Source organism: Hoplias malabaricus, chromosome 12 (genome assembly GCF_029633855.1).
Source record: "Hoplias malabaricus isolate fHopMal1 chromosome 12, fHopMal1.hap1, whole genome shotgun sequence".
NCBI lineage: Eukaryota > Metazoa > Chordata > Actinopteri > Characiformes > Erythrinidae > Hoplias > Hoplias malabaricus.
In genome coordinates this window covers 18,658,618-18,680,303 of record NC_089811.1, presented here as the reverse complement: position 1 = coordinate 18,680,303, position 21,686 = coordinate 18,658,618, and the positions used below count along the sequence as shown (strand labels likewise).

Here is a 21,686-nt window from a genome sequence, read left to right as displayed (position 1 = left end):
CAAGAATACAAAAAGAATTGCAGGAGTAGAGAAGGGGGAGGGTTTGTATCACTTTGGGGACGGTAAATAAAAGGGTCTTTTAAATACAAATAAAGAATTGAGCAGACAAGACAAAGGGACAGCTAACACCTCTGTGCCAAAAGGAAATGGGGGAGGGGATGAGAAAAGACACTGAGAAGAAAATACACACAGTTTCTAGTTATGGTGCATTTAGGAACTGCCAGTTTTGGCTAAAACCACCAGCACCTTTCTCTGACTTGAGATGTGAATATTGAGAGTAATGTGCCAGATTGCCAGTTAAACTTGAAATAGGGAGGAGAGGAGAACCACTGTTATGTTGTCATGTTCACCATATTTCATTGCTTCAGACTTGTGAATCTCAAACAGATCACAATACTGGTGAATATTCAATCATGTTTACATATAACTTGCAGTTTGAATACGCTGTTTTTAAATTCTATTTACTACATTTTTAATTAGAAAAGGATTAGAAAGATTTTGTACAAACTAAAAGAAGCTTCTAATGGACACACTACTCTCCTCAAAAGATTAGAAAACATGGTTAGAATCTCTGGAACAGACATATTGTGCTCCAAATAGTACTTAACCAAACTATCCATTCATAATAGTAAATGATGTATCTTCTAATACAAAAATGACAAAAGGAATCCTATAAGGCTCTATCTTAGGGGTTTCATTATTCACCATATACATGTTGCCACTGGGCAGTAGGTATAGGCAAACATTACTTTTCACAATTATGCAGATTCAGGAAATACAAAATTATACATATTATCCAAAACTGGTGAAAAAATTACTTTAAAGGAAAAAGAGAATATTTCCACCTTAAGTGATCCGAAACTATAAAAATAAGTAAATAAAATGCTGTAAATGTAAATGAGTTTTAGATAATTTGTCAGTTATGATGATGTGATGTTTACTTTGGCTAACAGTATATTTTAGCTGTAAAAGTATAACTTGGGTCTGTGTTGCCCTGTGAAGGACTGCCGCCCCCTCCAGGGTGTATTTCCCCGCCTTGCGCCCAATGATTCCAGGTAGGCTCTGGACCCACCGCGACCCTGAATTGGATAAGCGGTTACAGATAATGAATGAATGAATGAGTATGACTTGGTTTTTGAGCATAGCTTGGCTAACAGGGTTAAACTGGCTGCTGGGGTAATGTGGATTTTGGAGTACATAAATATTTATATTGTAATAATGTAATAACACATCGAATTGTAATATAATTTTGCACATAACTCAGTCAAAAATATAGTTAAGCCAAATAATTTATTAAATTGCAACATAATATAAAATAATCTCTTGACTTTAGATGTGATCACATTTTTACTAATTGTGTGATTCCTTCATATTTGCAGTTCATTACATTTACAGTCTGATGTTATGTACATGTTGCATTTATATTTAAATTTTCAACAAGGGATTCACCCTTGTGCATGGAAGAACTTCAACATCACTGCAATTTATATAATTTAAAAGAATACTAGGTACACTTTTTACCTTAAATTTACAGCTGCAAAATTATTGTGATACTCCTGTAAAAGGGAGATCAGAGTCTCTGTAATTGCTACTCCAGACTCGCGACTACAGAAACTACAATTTTGGAGGAGGGTAGGAAACCAGCCCTGCTCCCTTACCGTCCCACTTGATTTCACGAGACACTCACATTATGAATTACACTCTTTAACTATAGGGGGAGCTTTAGAGCAAAAATAACATCTTACCTAGTGTTCCTTAAACTTAATACATGATTCTAAACTTATGAATAGAAGGATTATTACGTAATATAAAAATATAACAGACGTGTATATTTCAGAAATCTGTGTTATTAGGGAGCATGCTAACTTTGCTGCCTCTTTACAATACATGTTGGAATACTTGTGAGATGGTTTGATAGAATGTAGAATATTAGTATGAATGATTATTTCTGGATCAACCACACCACTTCTGCTCACTCCAAATGCATTTTTCTTAATGATCAGTTGCTCCAGAGGACAGTTTCACTGTAACACAGCCTAATGCTAGGGAGAGTTATTACTCTCTAGCATACATCTATCTTTGAGCATGATGAATTATAGCTCACGTGCAGCTGCCTGAGTGTCTCATTTGATTTCTGTGAATATCTGTATCCACAGAGAAGGCACCTAATAAAAAGCTGAATTCAGTTATTATAAAGGGATATCTGCAAATGTTTGGACATATAATATACACCTGTGTGTGTTTGTGTGGAGTTAATAAGTAACAAAACGTTACAAGGTTCATACACTCGCATTGCCTGATGGGAAACTTTGAGGAAGTAATTAAGTGACAGAAGACAGAAAGAGGGCTGTTCAAGTCACTGCTTCTTTTCTAATCTTGTTTTACAGTATTTATCAGCACTTTGAGTGTTTTTGCGTTTTTGTTCATGGGTAAGTGGAATGCAGAATCAAGGCCCTTTGCTCGGAGGCCTGATAACTCAGCGTTTAAACAGCAGAGGCTCCCAGCCTGGTCTCCTTCTCTCACTCCTCACACAGTGCTCCCCGTCTTCTACTGCTTGGCTCTTGTTTGTTTGCTGCTGGGCATCTGGCTGCTCATCACTGTTCAGAACACACACCAGCTGAAGGTGAGCTCACTACCTGTCTGACTATATGTTATATATATGTAAAGGACTAAATAAAACTACCAGTCATGTATGAGGTAGATTGTTTGTTCCACCAGGAAGTAGGATTGGGTGATAAAAGTAATATATATAAAACATACTATTAATTTTGTATAGGCCAATCTTTGTTTATAGTTCGCTATGGTACATTCAGCTAATGAAAATAATCTGTGAATTAAAATGCAGATGTTTCTTCACTTAAGAGGGTGTGTACTAATAATTTAGAAATAACAAAACATTTTATCATACAACTATGCTGTGAATAGATAATATGATACTACTGATTTTTGATTAATGTAGTTGGAAGATGCATTCTGTGATAAATTCCACTAAAATATGATTTACTTCCCAGTACTGTGGCTATGGTCACTACTACTCAAACATACTACTAGACAACTACATGTTTAGTTAAAAAAAGGACAGATAGAATACCATTAGTTCAAAAAACATGTTTGTAGGTGGATTGGTGAATCAAAATTGTCCATAGGTGTGTGTGTGTGTGTGTGTGTGTCACCCTGTGAAGGACTGGCGCCCTCTCCAGGGTGTATTCCTGCCTTGTGCTTAATGATCCCGGGTAGGCTCCGGACACACGGTGACCCTGAAATGGATAAGCGGTTACAGAATATGAATCAATAAATAAATACCATTTGTGGTCTTGCAATCATAGTTACTGATTAAATATTTTATTCATTACAATTTATTTAATTTTCTGATAGTTGCAGTATTATTATATATGAATTAAATACATAAATACATAATACAAGTTACTTTCTGCAGCTTGGAAATATGTCACATATTTCTCATAACTAGAAATCATCTTATAATTATGATTTGATTTATTATATTATTTATTATGAGAAGGTTTCTCATAGTTTGATTAAACATTTCATGATAAGAAGAATATTTCTCAGTTATGACTCAAATAATTATGTATTAATTGGTCATAATAATGGAACAATTTTCAAAATTATGACATAAGTACTCATGACATGACATTAAATTATAATTATGATATACTTCCTCATTATGACATATTATTAGACCTGTTTTCCCTTACAAATCTAGCATAGAGATTTCACTCTTTGCTATAGTCAATACAAACAAATGTCAGTTTGTCATCATCATTAAAAAAAATTAAACACTACAACATAGGGATTTGTAAAATTTTGCATATTTTGCTTTCTCTAATGCAGATAAATGCGTGTCATTTTTTTAACATCTGAAGGTAGCACACTACAGGGTGTATTCCTGCCTTGCGCCCAATGATTCCAAGTAGGCTCTGGAGCCACCGTGACCCTGAACTGGATAAGCGGTTACAGATAATGAATGAATGAATGAATGAACTGCTGTATGAGTGGTAATATAAATAGATACATGGCTTGTTATTTTTGTTTACTAGATTGACTACACACATGCTGGATTATGTCCCAGGTGCTCGGAGATACGTGAGGATCCCACCAAAGCAGAGATGAGCTGCGACTGTGTTGTCAACTTCAATGTCCCAAAGGCCTTTCCGGTGTGTGTGTGTGTGTGTGCACGAGAGAGTGAGTGTGTGTAATGGCTAAAGCGATAAGATACAGTGCATTTTCTGTAATGTATTTATAAAATAAGATCCACTATGGCGCAGCAGATAGTGTCGCAGTCACACAGCTCCAGGGGCCTGGAGGTTGTGGGTTTGAGTCTTGCTCCGGGTGACTGTCTGTGAAGAGTTTAGTGTGTTCTCCCTGTGTCCGTGTGGGTTTCCTCCAGGTGCTTCGGTTTCCACCCATGGTCCAAAAACTCATGTTGCTAGGTGGATTGGCGACTCAAAAGTTTCTGTAGGTGTGAGTGACTGTGTGTGTGTTGCCCTGTGAAGGACTGGTGCCCCCTCCATGGTGTATTCCTGCCTTGCACCCAATGATTCCAGGTAGGCTCTGGACCCACCGCGACCCTGAACTGGATAACTCATAACATTAGAACCTATTTTGACGCCATAGATTCTGTTCAATCTGACCTCAAATCCAATTCCAATTGTTGGTGTTTTCTGCTCTTTCTTTGTGACCAAGAAACCAAGCTTATATATAAAATTGTACATCATTCCAAACAAGCTACTTCTGTAACAGATCAATATGCTTACATTTTCAAACACAGTGTATGAAGTGTTTTATCATTTTACTCACTTTATACATATGCAACAATTCAACCTCAAACACCAATGTTTTATGACTGTCAGTATAGACATTCTGGAAATAATTCAGCTCTAGTCAGTAGCACATTCTTTGGATTTGACAGGACAATTCTTTAGACTTGACAGAAGCAACACACCTGCAGACCCTTCTTTCAGCCTCAGGCAGATCAACTGTCAGAGTTCTGTTCACATCCTTTATTGAGTGCAGCAAGCAGAAAAGTGTCCATGTGTAGATTTTCCCCAAAAATGTGTCCTCTAAATGTCTATACTGTGCTTTCGGATTTGTTAGTCATTGCACACTAGAAATAATTAAATTACAAATGAAATTGTGCGACCTGTGACTTGATCAAGACAGGGTAAGTCTTACGCAGGGTAAGACTGTAGACTTTCATAATGTGTATTGTACAGGGGCAGACAGGGACAAAAAATCAGGCATTGTATTTTGGACCAGACCGGCCAGATCATCAAACAAATTAAAATATTAGACAACACAAGTAAATCTCATTCCACCATGTTTGAAAAGGCATGACAGATGGCGGGATGGGTGTGGCTAGGTCCCAGAGGCAGTTTCAGAGCACTTATCACTGACCAATGGAGATTCAAGGTGAATACCTTCCTATAAGACCCTCCCACACGTAAAATTTGTCTCAGAACTCAGAAGCGAAATAAAACAAAGCAGAAGCAAATAGAGAAGAATACTGCGACAGGGTTTTAGGGCCACTGTGTGTAAAAAAAAAATAAATAAAAATTCTGAGAAAAAATCTTGGAATAATTCAAAGAAAAAATCTCTGAATTCCGCCTAAATACTTCTTTATCTAACTTTATAGCTGTTTTAAAAGCTTATTTTGCTCACATATAACTACAGTATATCAAATTGCTTAGTTATTTTTAAAGGCTTATTCTGTCCAAATATGACTTTGTCTGGAATGCAGTGTTTTTGCTAAGAGTTGCAGCATATTGTGCAATTGTGTAAAATAAAAGCAGATGTTTGACACAAAAAAAGTTTGGGGCCATAATATATATATTTTATATGTCAACAATGATAACCATCAAATTCAACAAAATGTAATTGTGGCCTGCAATTTAACCCACACCTGTGAATTTTACAAACTTTGTTTGCAAACTTAGTTTTTGTGAAACGAAGCAGAGCAGCAGGCAGTGAAAATCGTTGTAGCATGTTGGACACCGTTTTAATTCTGGTTGGGATCTGGTTGAATCATTATCTTGAAAAAAAAAGGCTAAAAGGTCACACTGAACATTTTTACATAACCACTATTTAAAATTAGTCTGACAACACCTTTTGGGGGTAAAAAGACAGTTTGAATAGACTACTTAAACTTGCTTAAAATGGTAGAACAGTCTAAAGATGTATTTACACTAAAGACAACTGGCTATGCTGATTAATGCACTAGACATTTACGGTTTTGTCATCTTTAGAATTGGAGCTACAAATTATTATCATAACTACTAAGTAATGTAATAATATGATACCTTGTTGGGCTTGGCCAAATCATGCTCTGGTTTTTAAACAATAAGCTAAGCCTTTAGGAAAATATAAGCTTTTAATAAATAAATAAGCTTTTAGGATAAAATTTCCTTTTGAAGCATGATGTCATAAGTGAACAGAAAACAACATGTAGTGTCTTAGCAACGTCAAGCTATAACACTTTATTTAGTTATATTTGCTGTTTAATTCAAACCCAGATTGTTTATAACATTAAATATACACAAATCTATTCAAATTGTATACTTACACTCCAAGTGTTATCCATGGTATTCATCTGTAATAAATGTGGTCCTAAAACTGCAGCCAGACCCTATTCAGGACGTTTGGCATGTGCCCATAAAACCCATGGGATAATCCGGGCCTGGATATATGGATCGGTAAGATAAAAAATGTCTGGATTGTCGGCCCAAATAGCACATTGGCCCACCAGCAAAATGCAAGGTATGCCAAATGGCCAGTCCGTCCCTGGTATTGTAACTAATATATTGATATTGATAAATTAAAAATTTTTCGATGCCAGTTTAGACATGTTATTTTTGGGAAACCAGATGATTGAGCCAAAATTAAGTGCATTAATTTTTCTTTTACCCCAAATGCATTGAAATCACCCACAACATGTTTAAAAACTCAAGATATGTGCAAAAATTTACTTAATTACTTTTGTAGTGCATTAAAAAAGAACAACTTAATAAATAATAAAGGCCTAGCGCTAAATATCATTGGTCAAACTGTATGGATAATATCACCCACTTACCTCCAAATCTGCCAAGGTATTAAGTAATCTCGAACAGATTTGTTTATGTAATTTCTGATAGTTTCTATGTAGTTTTTTTTTACTACTACTTTAAAGGCAATGTATTTTGATTTGTTGGTGATAATTCACTATTATCCTCTACTTGTTTTGTTGAAAAATTATCAGGGAAAAACAAATTTCTGATGTTGTGCTGTGTCTCAGGGCGATGTATTCTTCTACTATGGCCTGATAAATTTCCACCAGAATCTGCGTAGGTACATGGACTCCCGCGATGACGCTCAGCTGGTTGGGAGGAAGAACAGCCTGAAGGTAGCTCTTTCACTCTCCCACTGTTTCTTTCTCCTGCTGCCTTTACCTGTCCCTATCTATTTTTTTACTTATGTCAAGTACAAATATCCTTGGATTTTGAGTTATTTATTACTTCTTTTCTTAGGTGGCTCCCTGAGTCTAAAATGTAATGCAACCACTTCAGTTCATCTCACATTTCTCATCAGTGTCTCATCACTCTCATTTCTCTTAATTTTAAGAGAAACAACTGTATTTAAATTCCTGCAGTAAAATCAACCATGCCTATGCAGATTTTTGTAAGGACTATAAAAGTGCATTTCTAAAAAACTGTAACCTCCTTAAAGTATCAATATGTTGCTATCATCAGACAAGTGGTTTGCAGTATTATCATTTTTATTGTTATTTTGGTCAGCTGTCACATTTGTCTCAGTATTTTTTGTGGGGTATGAGTTTGATATTGTTTGTTTGCAAATTATTATTTTCAAAAAGATTAAAAAAGTCTATTTATCTGGATTTAATGAATACAAAAATAATTGTCTTTAGAGGTTTTGATCTATTTATTTTTTGTCTATGTCTTTCAGCTAAGAAAAATAATATCATAATGCATAATGTGTGTAGTGACAAATGACTAGCATGGAGTTATATTTATCCCAACCATTTCTGTCTTATACAGTCCCCTAGTTCGTACTGTGAGCCATTCGCTTATGATGAAAACTCAGTGCCAATTGCTCCCTGCGGTGCTGTGGCTAATAGCATGTTCAATGGTAAGAATCATTTATAAGTATCCTGCATTATGCATAATTTTTTATGGTTAGGTCACTTTATATGTATTTTTGTTTGGGATTTAGATTCTTTCACTTTAATGTATCACCCACCTGCTGGTGCTGCTGTCACCGTTCCACTGTATAGGAAGGGAATCACCTGGTACACAGACAAAAATGTGAAGTTCCGCAACCCCTTGACAAACTCAACACTCCAGCAGGCCTTCCAAGGTGTGTAAACATAAATACTCATACCAAACACACACACACACACATAATATATATATACTTCCTACACTTCCAACCAAACAAGGGCCAAGCCCAAAATGGCAAAACATTAAGCTTTTCAATTTTGGAAAGCAAGCAATTGTGCAATATTCTACTGAATATTTGTTGTTAATACCTTTAAAATGAATGTCTGCGCTTGTGGGAAAGTGCAATTTTCTTTGGTTTGTTTAAGTTCAGAAGGTCTGCGAATTTTTAAATGTGGAACGCAGCTAGCAGTCTCCAAAATTTAGTGGGTTCCTACCCAAATAATTTGAAACAGCAAATATAAGTCAATATTACCCACCTATGGGGCAGGAATAAAGCAATATCCTAATTTCTTTTTATGATTTTCAACATTTGGAGGGCTCTTTGCTCTTTTGCTTTTTGCCACTTTGATTTTACTCATACTGACACAGGGGATTCGCAAACACTTTTGACAGGTTTCCAGTACACAAACAGACTGGAAAATGCAGCAACTTGTGAGGAAACATCTGAGATTTATAAAAAGTGTTTTTAATACAATCATGAACATTGCCTTCAAAAAGTACACTAGGTGATATTTGGATTTTTTGTTCCTGGGGCTCCCCCTAGCATAATTAAATTTTAAAGCATTTTACTAAAATAAATGAGTAGGGAGAGGGCATGGGGGTGCTTTCCTACCCTCCTCCAAAAGTCACATAGAGACAAAAGTTCAATCCTATTTTAGGATTAGCCTGTTATTATTCCACATGAGTACACACTTACAACAGAGCACCAGGTAATAGTTTGTATTGGTATAATGTATAAAGTACTGTGAAAACGTTTTAGGCACCAGAGGTGATGAGATTTAAAAAGCTAAAATTTATCTGAGCAGTATCTGTTTATTTGCTAAAAACAAACAAAGAAGCAATAAATAACATCCAACATTAGAATAAAACCAAATAACATTATTCCAGTAAATGTGATATTCTGTGTGGGAATGTGTTGGTTGAACTTTTTCCAAATCTGTCCTTGTGGCAGTCTGTATTATTTGAACTTATCATCCAATACCTAGTTTGATTGGTTAATAAATACTGATTTTAAATATTGTGACCTTTTGATTGAACAAATTCATACAATCAAAGGGAATCTGAACAAAACATTGTTGTTCAAATTCACTCACACCTACTACTTTATAGAAAATGTTGTTTTTTATTATTATTTTTTATTTTCTGTGATTATATATAACTTTATACAAGCACCACCCTCACTGAGAAGGCATTAGTTTAAATATATTAAATTAGGTGCCTAAGACTTCTGCACAGTACTGTATATTTTTATAACTTCTGAAATTTTGATCTAAAGATTTTCCCTAAATATTCCTTATAAAACTGCTTGAGAGAATGTATGAATATTTATCAAGTGAAAAATGTGGAGGAGCCTTGTTTTTATTGTTTATATAAAATTATGTTTTAACACTTGATGCCTCTACATCATTGTATATGTGATATCTATTATTATTAAAATGTAGATAATGATGAAGCAAAAATGAAAATGTTTCTTAATTTATCACCAGCCCTGTTCTTTTCATATAAACCCTATGTTTAATGTTTTAGGTACTGCACAGCCATTGTACTGGCAGAAGCATGTATATGAACTGGATATTGCTGACCCCAACAACAATGGTTTCATAAATGATGATCTGATTGTGTGGATGAGAGAAGCAGCGTTTCCTAACTTCAAAAAGCTCTATGGCATTTTGAACCGTTCTCCCACTCTTTTCACAAATGGCTTGCCTGCTGGAAATTACAGTGTCAACATTAGATACAGTATCCTTATTATCTTTTCAACAAGTCACTTACAGAGGGAAGGCAATTATTATAGGCTGAGAGTATTATTATAAATAATAGCTTGCCAGAAAAACGTATTTTATATATTTTATTTTCCACCTCACTTAAATTAAGCAATAATACACCAGAGGCAGTGCTATATCGTGAGATATTAGCTAGGATGTACTGCAGTGACAAAGATCAGTACACCAGTGTCAATATCTCATATTATAGCATGAACCTGTATTGTGATTATTCCACAGCTCCATAATTGCCTTTAACTGTTAGGGGGAAAAAACAATGTGTTTATCAACATTCGGCAAGGTAAAATAGTTACTTTCTACCATAGTTCAAGATTCATAAACCTTGGTGCGATTGAATAAACTGGCCTGTGTTTGCACCTGTTTTGATGGGAACAAGTGGGTGTCACTTTTATAACAGAGCTGCTGTCTGTTTTACAGCTCCAGATCCACTGATAAATGGACAGAGTCAGGCAAAGGTCATGGTTTATCCACTTTACAGTAGGTTATGATTGTAGTGAATGTGCCTTGCTTTGCACTGACCACAGCCCCAGAAAATAAATCAGATAGATCCATCCATCCATTATACACTGCTTATCCGGATCCGGGTTGTGGGGGAAGCAGTCAGAGTAAAGAAACCCAGACCTCCCTCTCCCTAGCCACTTCTTCTACCTCTTCTGGGGGGATTCCCAGGCCAGTCGAGACATGTAGTCTCTCCAGCATGTTTTGGGTCTTCCCTGGGGATCTCCTCCTGTTGGACATGCAGGGAACACTTCACCAGGAAGGCATCCGGGAGGCATCCGTACCAGATGCCCAAACCACCTCAACTGGATCCTCTCAATGTGGAGGAATAGTGGCCCCACTCCGAGTCTCTCCCGGATGTCTGAGCTCCTAACCCTGTCTCTAAGGTAGAGTCCAGACACCCTGCGGAGAAAACTCATTTCAGCCGCTTGTACCCGCGATCTTGTTCTTTCGGTCACTACCCAAAGCTCGTGACCATAGGTGAGGGTTGGGACGTAGATTGAACGGTAAATCGAGAACTTTGCTTTTCTGCTCAGTTCTCTCTTCACCACAACAGACCGGTACCGAGCCCGCATTACTGCTGACGCTGCACCAATCTGCCTGTCAATCTCACGCTCCATCTTTCCCTCACTCGTGAACAAGACCCCGAGGTATTTAAACTCCTCCACTTGAGGCAGGAGCTCACTTCCAACCTGGAGAGAGCACTCCACCCTTTTCCGACCGAGTACCATGGACTCAGATTTGGAGGTGCTGATTCTCATCCCTACCATTTCACACGCAGTTGCAAACTGGTCCAACAAAAGCTGGAGGTCCTGGCTTGTTGAAGCCAACAAGACCACATCATCCTGAGATGATCCCGAGACTACCGAACCGGACACCTTCCGCCACTTGGCCACGCTGAGAAATTCTGTCCATAAAGATTATGAACAGAATCAGTGACAACGGGCAGCCCAGATAACTTTCCCATTTTTATGTCCTTGCAAGATTCTTCTTCTGTTTTCAAATCAGAAAGGGTCAGTAGTGCTTTCACTCTTCAATCTCTGTGGTACTTTAGCTTGACAACCCTACAGACGTTGTCATGCTTAAGCTCTGCTCTGGCCCCCAAAACAGTGCAGTTTCAAGGTTACCTGTGTATGTGGTGAAGTAATACTTGAAGAGCTTTGGTCAGAATTCCATTATTGTGCAATATCTCTCAGCCAATCACATTGCAGGGTCAGAATTACCTGTGCTATAATTTCACGTAATCCAAATCAGCAGAAAATCAACAAAGAGCTTTTTTTTCTTTAGTTTTTGAAGTAGAGCTAAACTACATGGTCAACTACAAATCAAGGATATCGATATGGAGTTTGCTGTAGTAACAAACCCTGCTCTTCTAGGAAGATTTTACACTAGGTGTTTGACCATTGTTATAACGATTTGATTGCATAAACATTAATAAGACACTGATTTTAAGGACTGGCATTGTTTTTGGATTGGCATTGTATTTTAAGTTTGACATTGGACATGGTAACATTAGGCTCATGATACTCTGCACCACCTTAAAAGAGCAACAATCACTCATTAGAACAGGTGGCTATAAACTACTGGACATAGAGGGGTAGTTTCCCAGACAGAGAATAAGCCATGTCCTGGACTACACAGCATTTTAAATGGAGAACTTCAATTGAAAAGAGGACATAGTCCAGGAGTAGGCATAATCCCTGTCTGGGAAAACACCCAATAGTGTACACGGTAAACTAAATTGGAAAAACAGCTTGGAAATTATTTATATTATACATACACACACATACACACACACATTATGAAACTCATCGCTGTCAACATGTATCTCTGTTTTTGTTGATTTGTAGTTTACTACATCATTTGAGCCCAACAGCTGGAGAAATAGAAATGCAGAATTAAGAATTAAATCCTTTTACAATGATTTCTACTGAATACTTATCCTTCTCATATAAAGTCATTATTTTGGAGGTACATGTTTTTCAATAGACATATCATCAGCTTTGCTGCTTGATACTTGCGCCCCCTCCAGGGTGTGTTCCCACCTTGCCTTACACCCAGTGATTCCATGTAGGCTCCAGACCCACTGGGACCCTGAAACTGAGAAATCATGTTTTGTGTAATAGCCTGTTTTGCAACATAGTCTGAGACCCTGTTCCAATTTATGTTCTAACCATCAGCTCATGCTTGCTTTAACATTGTTTAGATAATTTCCTCTCTACTGATCTTTACCAATACTTTCAAAAGTGAAAAAAATGTTGCACACAAAAAGAGGTGATGGACAGTATAAAGGATAGTCCTTAACTCTAGACTGAAGTTATAACATGTCGTCGCTGATGATATTCATTGTTTGTAACTGCTTATCAAATTCAGGGTTGCGGCGGGTCCATAGCCTACCCAGAATCACTGGGCGCAAGGCGGGAACACACCCTTGAAGGGGTGCAAGTCCTTCACAGGGCAACACTGATATGTCTATTGAAAAACATGTACCTCCAAAATAATGACTTAACAGGAGAAGGAAAAAACATAGCTTTCAGTGGGAGTCATTGTAAATTCAGCTGCTGGGCTCAAATTATGTAGTAAATGTAAAATCAACAAAAACAGAGATAGGTATTTTTCTTTGGACAGCGATGAGATCCATAAAATCTCCATTGTAAAATCTGGTTCATGATCCTTTGATTGATCCTTGATGTCGAACCTCAGATTTCCCAGTCCAGTATTTTCAGGGCAGGAAAGAACTGGTGCTGTCCACTGTGAGTTGGTTTGGTGGTCAGAACAACTTCTTGCCCATTGTGTACTTGGTCAGTGGATGCCTGATCTTCATAACAGCCATCATTCTCACCGTGGTCTACATGAAGGTGGGCCGTAATGGAAAGAACATGGCAGCATAAGAAAAATGCCATCAAGAAACTGATTAAAGGACTGTTTATAATTGTTATCTCCGGTTGGTTGTGGTTTGTTAGAGTAAGTTTGAATGCCTCCTTTCTAACGCTGGTATGTTCAAAACAAGTGGACTGAGACCGCCTGAGCAGAGGGGCCTCAGTTTGTCTCAAATATGACCACTTGTACAAATCAAAGGCATGTAAACAAACAAAACACAGGACTTGAAGTCCTTGAAGATGTGACATTAAATGTACTGGTTGTTTTTAAACGTCTGCAATTCTTCTTTGGTTGTGAAGTGGAGGAATTTCTTGGACTGCTTTGACCCTTTTTTCAGGAACTCAATTTTTTTCAATTTTTTTATTAATTGGTCTTGTAAATGGCATGGTGGCTATGACTTTTGAATCTATACACTTCATATTATTAGTTATTAAATAAATACTAGATATGCACTTCCTGAATAAATACCAGTGTTTGCAAAGCAAAAATAAAAAAAATTGAAAAAAAAAGAAAAAAACTTTTTTAGAAAGAAATATAGATAAATAAATATAAATGGTAGACAATTTTTCCCCCTGGGAAATTATATATGGGCATTGGCAGGTTGTTGATTGATACTGCAACTGATGAAAAAAAAAGAAAGATTCACTAAAATTTCCTTCAGGAAATTCTTATCTATTTTTTTCTTTGACTTAAATTGGTTCAATTGTAAATTTGTCAATGTGAATGCTAAGCAAACCAGAGCTAAATTGTACCAATATTATGTGATTTGTTTTTGTCAATTTTTGTCCAGACCCAAACTTTGACATTGGCTAACTTTGTTAAAGGGGAGTTTAATAATTTTTTTATTTTTTGCATTATTCAATTGGTTTATATCAAGAAAGTCATAAGAGGCATTCAGAGTGATGTGATATATACAATGATTCTTTGTAGAAAACCTCACTGACAAATTTCTTTACAGTGGTGATAATAAGAACCAAGAATCTATCGACAGGAATGATATAGCCATATTATGAACTATTCAGAATAACTGGTCAGTACACTGATCAGTCATAACATTATGACCACCACCTACTTTCTACACTTACTGTCCATTCTCTCAGCTCCACTGACTTACAGACTGTAGTCCATCTGTTGCTCTTCATTCTTATTTTCCCCCTTTTACACTGTCCTTCACTGATTAGGAACTCTACATGACTACCACAAATCAGATATTATTCGGCTGGTGCTTCATTCATTTGCAGCAGTCACAGTAACACGTAATGATTGCTGGTAGTATTGGATCAGACACAGCAATGCTGTTGGAGTTTTTAAACCCTCAGTTTCACTGCTGGACTGAGAATAGTCTAACCAGCAGAAATACAGTCAACAGAAAACAGAAGAAGTTTTAACCACGAAGAACAAGGTTAACGAGGGCAAACAAAATATGCAGAGCTACAGATGAACTAAAGTCTGTAATTGTAGAATTACAAAGTGAACCTGTATGTTCTGCGAAGCTGAGAGAATAGCCAGTGTGTAAACTAATAATGTTAAGTTTCCTGATTTTTACAAATTTAATTACAAAGCTGTTTTGTACATATGTCTTCATCAGGAATTGTTTTTGAACTGTTTCCAAGACAAAAGCTTATCAAATAAAAATGTTTCAAGCTATTAGAACCATGTCACATAACTGTGTGAGATAACTTGCTTGTAGAAGTGTTTTCTTCAGACATCTGGATTCCTATCTCCACCATTTTGAATAACTTATATTGGCAAGTTTATTTATAATAGTGAATTTCATATTCTACTCTGCATGTCTCTGATGTTTACATCTTAACAGCGTTTGCAGGTGTTTAGAGACATTGCCGGAATTCTCATGTAAGCGGCTTGTTTTTGTGTAAAGTTAAAGAAAAGTTAAAAAAAAAAATGGTGAGATGTCCATATACACATTCATGTGGTTATAAGTACAGATGAAATGATTTGTTTTGTAAAATACAGAGCAGAAACAACTCCGCACACAAAGAGATTATGATAAATTACCTTTTACACATTTTAGTTCGAGACTCTAGTATTGCTCGCGGCGGTGGACCTACAGTGCTGGAGCGGTGTGAGTGGGTTCCAATTCAGCTCTCAACTTTGACCTCAGCTGCAACCCATGCATAAACCACACCATGCCCTGCCTTTGGCCTAATATATTGTACATAATGTCTGGGAAGCTGTGATTTGTAATGATATTTTATTAAAATTTCAATTTGGCATTTTAAATTCATTTGTTCTATACATTCTACAGTACCAACCATATTTCAGGGGAAAAAAAACAAAACACAAAAAAACACATTTGCAGTGAATTGCAGACAGAAAAACAATGCATACACCCCCACACAAACATTTATGTACAGTGCACAGGAACATACAACATACAGACACGGTGACACAGTTTGGACTTTACACCCACATCAGCCCTTGTGGACATCAGAACGCAGTAAAAAACACCAAGAAAACCCATTCAGAAACTCAATGAGAGATTCTGCTCATGTTCATATTCTGTACGAAATGGTCTTAGTACCATATACACATAGATTAAGCCCCATTTTGACTGCAGGCTTACCATGTCAAATGAAGATATGATTATTGTAACATTTAGTGTTCTCCCAGCTGTTTTTGCAACGTTTAAAGAAGTAAAGCACTCCTTTTCATTGTAATGTAGCCTAGGCTCAAGGCAACATGTGGTCTAACATGACAATATTACATTGCTAGTAGATCAGATTGGATCCATTCATCACTGATGCATCAGAGACCAAAGCAAACAAAAATAAACTGTAGTCATCTGCAAATCCAATCTGGCAAGCAAACTGGCATTCTCATTTCGTACTATTTAAAGTTGGCACGAAAGTGTCACATTTGTCAATGTACAGCAACAGTGTATCTATAACAGTGCATTCATAAATGTTGGACAGCTTAGGCTTCTTTATGGGTTGCTAGTGGTTTGGGCATTCTGCATTACCATCATACCTTCAGCAGGAAACTAAAAAAATAAAAAAATAAATATAAAACTGAAATAAATACGAAAAACCATTTGCTCTGAAATGGGACAATTCTTCCTTCAGATGCATTGACAAGTGAATGCTTATCAGAATGTTTCCTTAAAAGAGCTACAGAACTACTATTAATCTGCTAAAGAGGGATTTGTGGGTTTTATCAGATCAGTAATTACTGAGCCTTTACACATATAGCCAACTAGCTTTAAAGAAGTGAAATTTGATGGTTCCTTGCAAATTTTCATTTGTAAAATGTAAAACATTCTATAGGAAAATTCTGTATAAAACCTATGGAGTATGACTGATGCAGCATGGGCAGTGAAGAACCACAGAACTTTTTTTCAGTTGTCCACACAGGATCGAAAACAACCAGTATCTAGTTGGGTATGTAGTTGCTTATATTTCAGGACTTCATTAGTATGAGTATAGGATAGACTCCTCAGCTTTGAAAACAATAATACTAATAACACATAGACTCACAGTTTAAGGCCATGGGACAGTCACAATGTACTGCACCAATGTTACAGACCAACCTTTGTTTACGTAATTTGAAGCCAAAACAACCATTTAGTAAACTGTATTTATTTTGTCTTCTATTTAATCTCTTTAGATTAATCTCTGAAGAGATTAGATAGATGATAGTCGACTTAAGGAAGAGGAATGTCAAAGAAAAGCTTCAGATCTACAGCATTCAAGTGTTTCTTTCCTCTTTGGAGACTCAACAAAATATGTCTGAAAGGATGTAAATATTGGGGAAAAAATTCAAATTGACAAAAGAATAAATTGTACATAATGGCAGATTTGACTAGAAATTAAAAACAATATTAGATTTCCACAGTGATGTAAATATATCTATACACAAACACAAGACACCGACTTACACATAGAGGCACCTTAAAACAGTAGTGTAACAGTCTCCCTGCCTAACTGTCACTCTCACTCACTCAGACATTCTTGTGTGTTATTTCAGTGATAGGACTGGTCTGGAACATTGTTTGAGAAGACGAAACATTTGACTTTTGCACATAACACTTATAAACATTAACATGCACTCACATGTACACACTTGTCTGAATTATCTGTGAGAAAGTAACCCTTCACTGGTATCTAAGTTTATCCCAGATTTGGGTACTGTGCATTCATATTGTCCGTCTGATTCTTGGCACGGTGTGTTGTTTGAAATCTGAGGCACCTGGTATAACTGTCCTTCTGATGTTTCTACTTGGTCAGATGTGCTCTTGGGTGTGTCATACATGGACCTCCCTGATTGGTTGCTGTCTGTTCGAGCTACTACGCCATGTCCCTGGAAAGCCAAAGCAACTCCTGATACATGATTAGCTCTGTCAATGGTGATGGGAATGGCATACTCAGCTCCAGAAGCAGGCAATGGTTCAGCATAGGCGTGGTATTGTTCAGGGGTCAAAGGTGCATCATACTCAGGGTCCACTCCCTCTTCAGGCTTAAAGGTTGACCTCTGACCCAGAGAAGCCATGGTACCACTTACAAGTGGCTGAGCATATTCTAAGATGATAGATTAGTAACAAATATTATGGACAGAGAGAAAAAAATTGTCAAAAGTTTGCAAAATACAAAAGAATGTCTTTATTTTGGGTACCTGCAGGCTCCACTCGAGGTCTCTGGTGTTCACCTAGGGCAGAAGAACTGTAGCGGACACACTCTTCCCCATCCAGCTTAGAAGGCAACAGTTGCTTCATGCTCTTCCACCACACTGAAACACATATGTAAGCAAAAGTTAAACAGAGACCCAAAATATATATACACATACAACGTATACACCGATCAGTCATAATATTAATGATCTACTACTTGTTTCTACACTTGCTGTCTAGTCTCTCAACTCCACTGACCACACTGAAGTACGTTTTTCTGAAGCAGTTTTACAGTTTCAGACTATAGTCCATCTGTGTAAACTCACTAGGTGTAGTCTAGTAATCAAAAATATCCAGCCTAGAGCATCCTGTGGATGTCGTCCTGTGTCCACTGATGAAGGACTAGAGGACGATCAACATAAACTACTCAGAAACAAATGAGCTACAGTCTCTGATTTACCTTTATAAGGTTGGCCAACAAGATACATCTGTCTAACAGAGTGAACAGTGTTGTTTACTCCAGCCACATTGCTGTGTTTGATCTACTCATACAAACAAAACACAAAATAACACACCATAAGCACCACCACCATGTCAGTGTCACTGCAGCACTGAGAATGATACACTACCCTGAATCATACATACTATGTGATGTCTTCTTTGGGTTCTGACCTTTGCAGAACAGGCTGAAAGGGGGCAAACTATGTATGAAGTATATGAAGAGCAACAGATGGACTACAGTTTGTAATAGTAGAACTACAAATGCTCCTGTGTTGTCAGTGGAGCAGAGAGAATGGAAATTGAGTCTAGAATCAAAGAGGTAATTATAAATGTGGTGGTTTTTAAGAGTATATGCTTAGTGATTCCTACGGCATCTATACTAAAATATATTTCAGCGTGTACTATACCTGTCCGATCCCAGTGTGGAAGGTCATAGGTCACATCAGGGCTTTTCCTACGACAGAAAATAAACAGTGAAATTTTTTTTTTCTTTTTATAAAACATATTCAGTGTGGATGATGCATACTATGATAAACAAAAGGCATTATCTGAGACAGACAGATAAAATTATAAAATGTTTAAAAGACATCCTTTATGACAAGCAAATACATCCAATTAAAAGCACATCCAATGTCGACAGATATTCAATTTTGCACAGCTTGTATAATCTTAATAAAAAAGCATAATATGGAAGTGGAGTTAGCTGCACATAATCAATGACCAGTTGTCAGCTACAGGAGTAAAAATCCCCAAGCTTTATGATATGGAGCAAAGATTTACTATCAGTACCTGACATCACTAATGTTTTAGTGGGTAAATGCTATCAAATCTTCACATAACAATGTTAAAGACTTAGCAGAAAATCAGAGTATGTAACTGCAGCAAGAGGGTCCATCAATCTATTAATATCCTTAATATTAGATTGTTGAATAAGAAGAGGTCCACAAACCTTTTGCTATACAGCAATTAATTTGAGCACAGCTTATCTACAGTCTCATCCAACATAAGCTTTCATCTACATGGAGATGAAAGAAAATGAGGATGGAGGTATGAAGTATGAAGAAGGTGCATGGATTACTACTGACCTGTTCTTCCACAGCCATGCACATATTATGACCAGTAATGGAGCCGTGAGAACCACCACCAACACAGGGACCAGCACTGCCACCAGGGCCACCTCTGAAAGAGAAACGCAAAAAGACTTAAACAGACAAAGACAGCATTTGATCTTTGTCCTTGTCAGCAAACAAACAATAACAGAAAACTACCTCACAATAAGCTACAACTGAAACAAGATAAATCATAATTCTTAGACTGCATCCAGACAGAATATGGAATAATAATGCCCAAATAACACATTTAATGAAGAAGATGAGTAATCTCAATCTAATATTGGCACCATGAGAGGTTACCATCTTTTTATTTGTACCAAACGATGGGGATATTTATGTTGCTTTATGTAGAACAAAAAAAAAAAAAAAAACAATAAAAAAAAAGCCTTACTTGTGCTTAAACTAACATAACATTTCTAAACATATTGCTCATTGCATTTCAGTTCTTAAAGAGTTCTTATGAAATATGAGCATGTCAGCCTTTTCTGTTAAAATACTAGCCCTCTTGTGACTGACAGTGTCAGCTGCGGTTGAGAAAATCCTGTAGGATGATGTAGAAGATGACTGTACACCCATTTGCATGCAAGGTCTGTCAACATTGGCAGCATTTCCTTCTCCCATCACCAGCCTCCCGATCACTGGAAGTCAGCAGGGGCGGTATGTCTCTGTAATTCTGTGCCTCCTTTTTTAATACTCTCGTCATTCTCACGCAAATGTTTTTTCATTCCCTTGGAAATATTTCCCTCAAAAAAGATGCCCATATGTACATGCAAACAGATGCTGGCATATACAGAGCAAAGGCTTGTGCGCACACTCACACAAACCATTTTGTTTCCTAATATATTGATCATTATATAGATAAAATATAATTATCAGTATGTGAAAGGGTTAAGAAAGCCCCATTCCCAGAAAGGTTGGGACACTATGCAATATATATAACTAAAAACAGAATGCAATGATGGGCAAATCATTTAATCCCTATATTTAATTGAAAATAGAACAAAGACAAAATTGCAAATATTTTTTCAAATATTTTTTGAAAAAGAAATTGCTCATTTAGAATTTGATGCCAGCAACACATCCCAAAAATGTTGGGATAGGCAAAAAAAGGCTGGTAAAATTATGTAATGCTCCAAAAATAAATAAGGTTAATTGGCAATAGGTCAATGACATGATTTGGTTTAAAAGGAATGCCTCAGAGAGCCTGACTTAGACAGAAACAAAGATGAGGAGGAAATACCCACTCTGTGCAAGCTGCATGAGCAAACAATGAAATGATTCAAGGATAAGCTTCTCAACTTAAAATAGTAATGAACTGGTGGATTTCATCATGTAGAGCACCTCATTTCTTTTTAGAATTTTAGAAGGATGCTGTTTTTTTTTATTTTTTTATTTTTTATTTTTTTTTTTTATATAAAAACTCCAGTATAATCTCACACCTGCTCTTTGGAGGTCTTTTGGGGTTCCTGACCAGGGTGAAATGGGATACAAGAAAGTATGCTGAGAGGTGTGTAATTGTAGAACCACATATTGCTCCTGTATGGACCGGGAAGCTGATATAATGGACAATGGGTGTAGAAACAAGGTAAGTGTTCCTAATCCAGTGATCATTCAGTGTATATTACATAATTCTCCTTTAAACACAGAATATCTCATCTCTCAATCCTAAGAGTTTTCTTACCATTAGGAGGATGCTGGGGCATGGTGGAGTTTCGAATGTTGGGGGTGTGTGTTGTCTGTCCCTGAAGTGGAGGTACAGTGCTTCTTTTCGGAGAAGGGTGTCCAGGGTAGAATATTCGTGGCCTCACTGACCAATGAACACAGACAAAGGTATTCT

At 36.9% G+C, this 21,686-nt stretch overlaps 2 protein-coding genes across 3 annotated transcripts in view; one reads left to right on the top strand and one right to left on the bottom strand.

The window, feature by feature from the left end:
• Nucleotides 1-2,251: 2,251 nt before the first annotated feature.
• tmem30c (transmembrane protein 30C) lies at nucleotides 2,252-15,828 on the top strand. The gene is made up of 7 exons (XM_066686018.1): nucleotides 2,252-2,623; nucleotides 4,059-4,175; nucleotides 7,289-7,396; nucleotides 8,049-8,139; nucleotides 8,224-8,367; nucleotides 9,978-10,190; nucleotides 13,436-15,828. The coding sequence occupies exons 1-7, from the start codon at nucleotides 2,426-2,428 to the stop codon at nucleotides 13,621-13,623; spliced, it is 1,059 nt and encodes a 352-aa protein (XP_066542115.1). The 5' UTR covers nucleotides 2,252-2,425; the 3' UTR covers nucleotides 13,624-15,828.
• The window catches only part of dcbld2 (discoidin, CUB and LCCL domain containing 2), a 39,384-nt gene continuing 33,520 nt past the window's right edge, over nucleotides 15,823-21,686 (bottom strand). For both annotated transcript variants that reach the window (XM_066686016.1, XM_066686017.1), the window contains 5 exons: nucleotides 21,531-21,656; nucleotides 19,823-19,916; nucleotides 19,145-19,191; nucleotides 18,242-18,355; nucleotides 15,823-18,147 (listed from right to left, as the gene is read on the bottom strand). In XM_066686016.1, coding sequence (XP_066542113.1) covers nucleotides 17,702-18,147; nucleotides 18,242-18,355; nucleotides 19,145-19,191; nucleotides 19,823-19,916; nucleotides 21,531-21,656 — 827 coding nt within the window. In that variant the 3' untranslated portion in view covers nucleotides 15,823-17,701. The remainder of the gene's footprint in view (nucleotides 18,148-18,241; nucleotides 18,356-19,144; nucleotides 19,192-19,822; nucleotides 19,917-21,530; nucleotides 21,657-21,686) is intronic.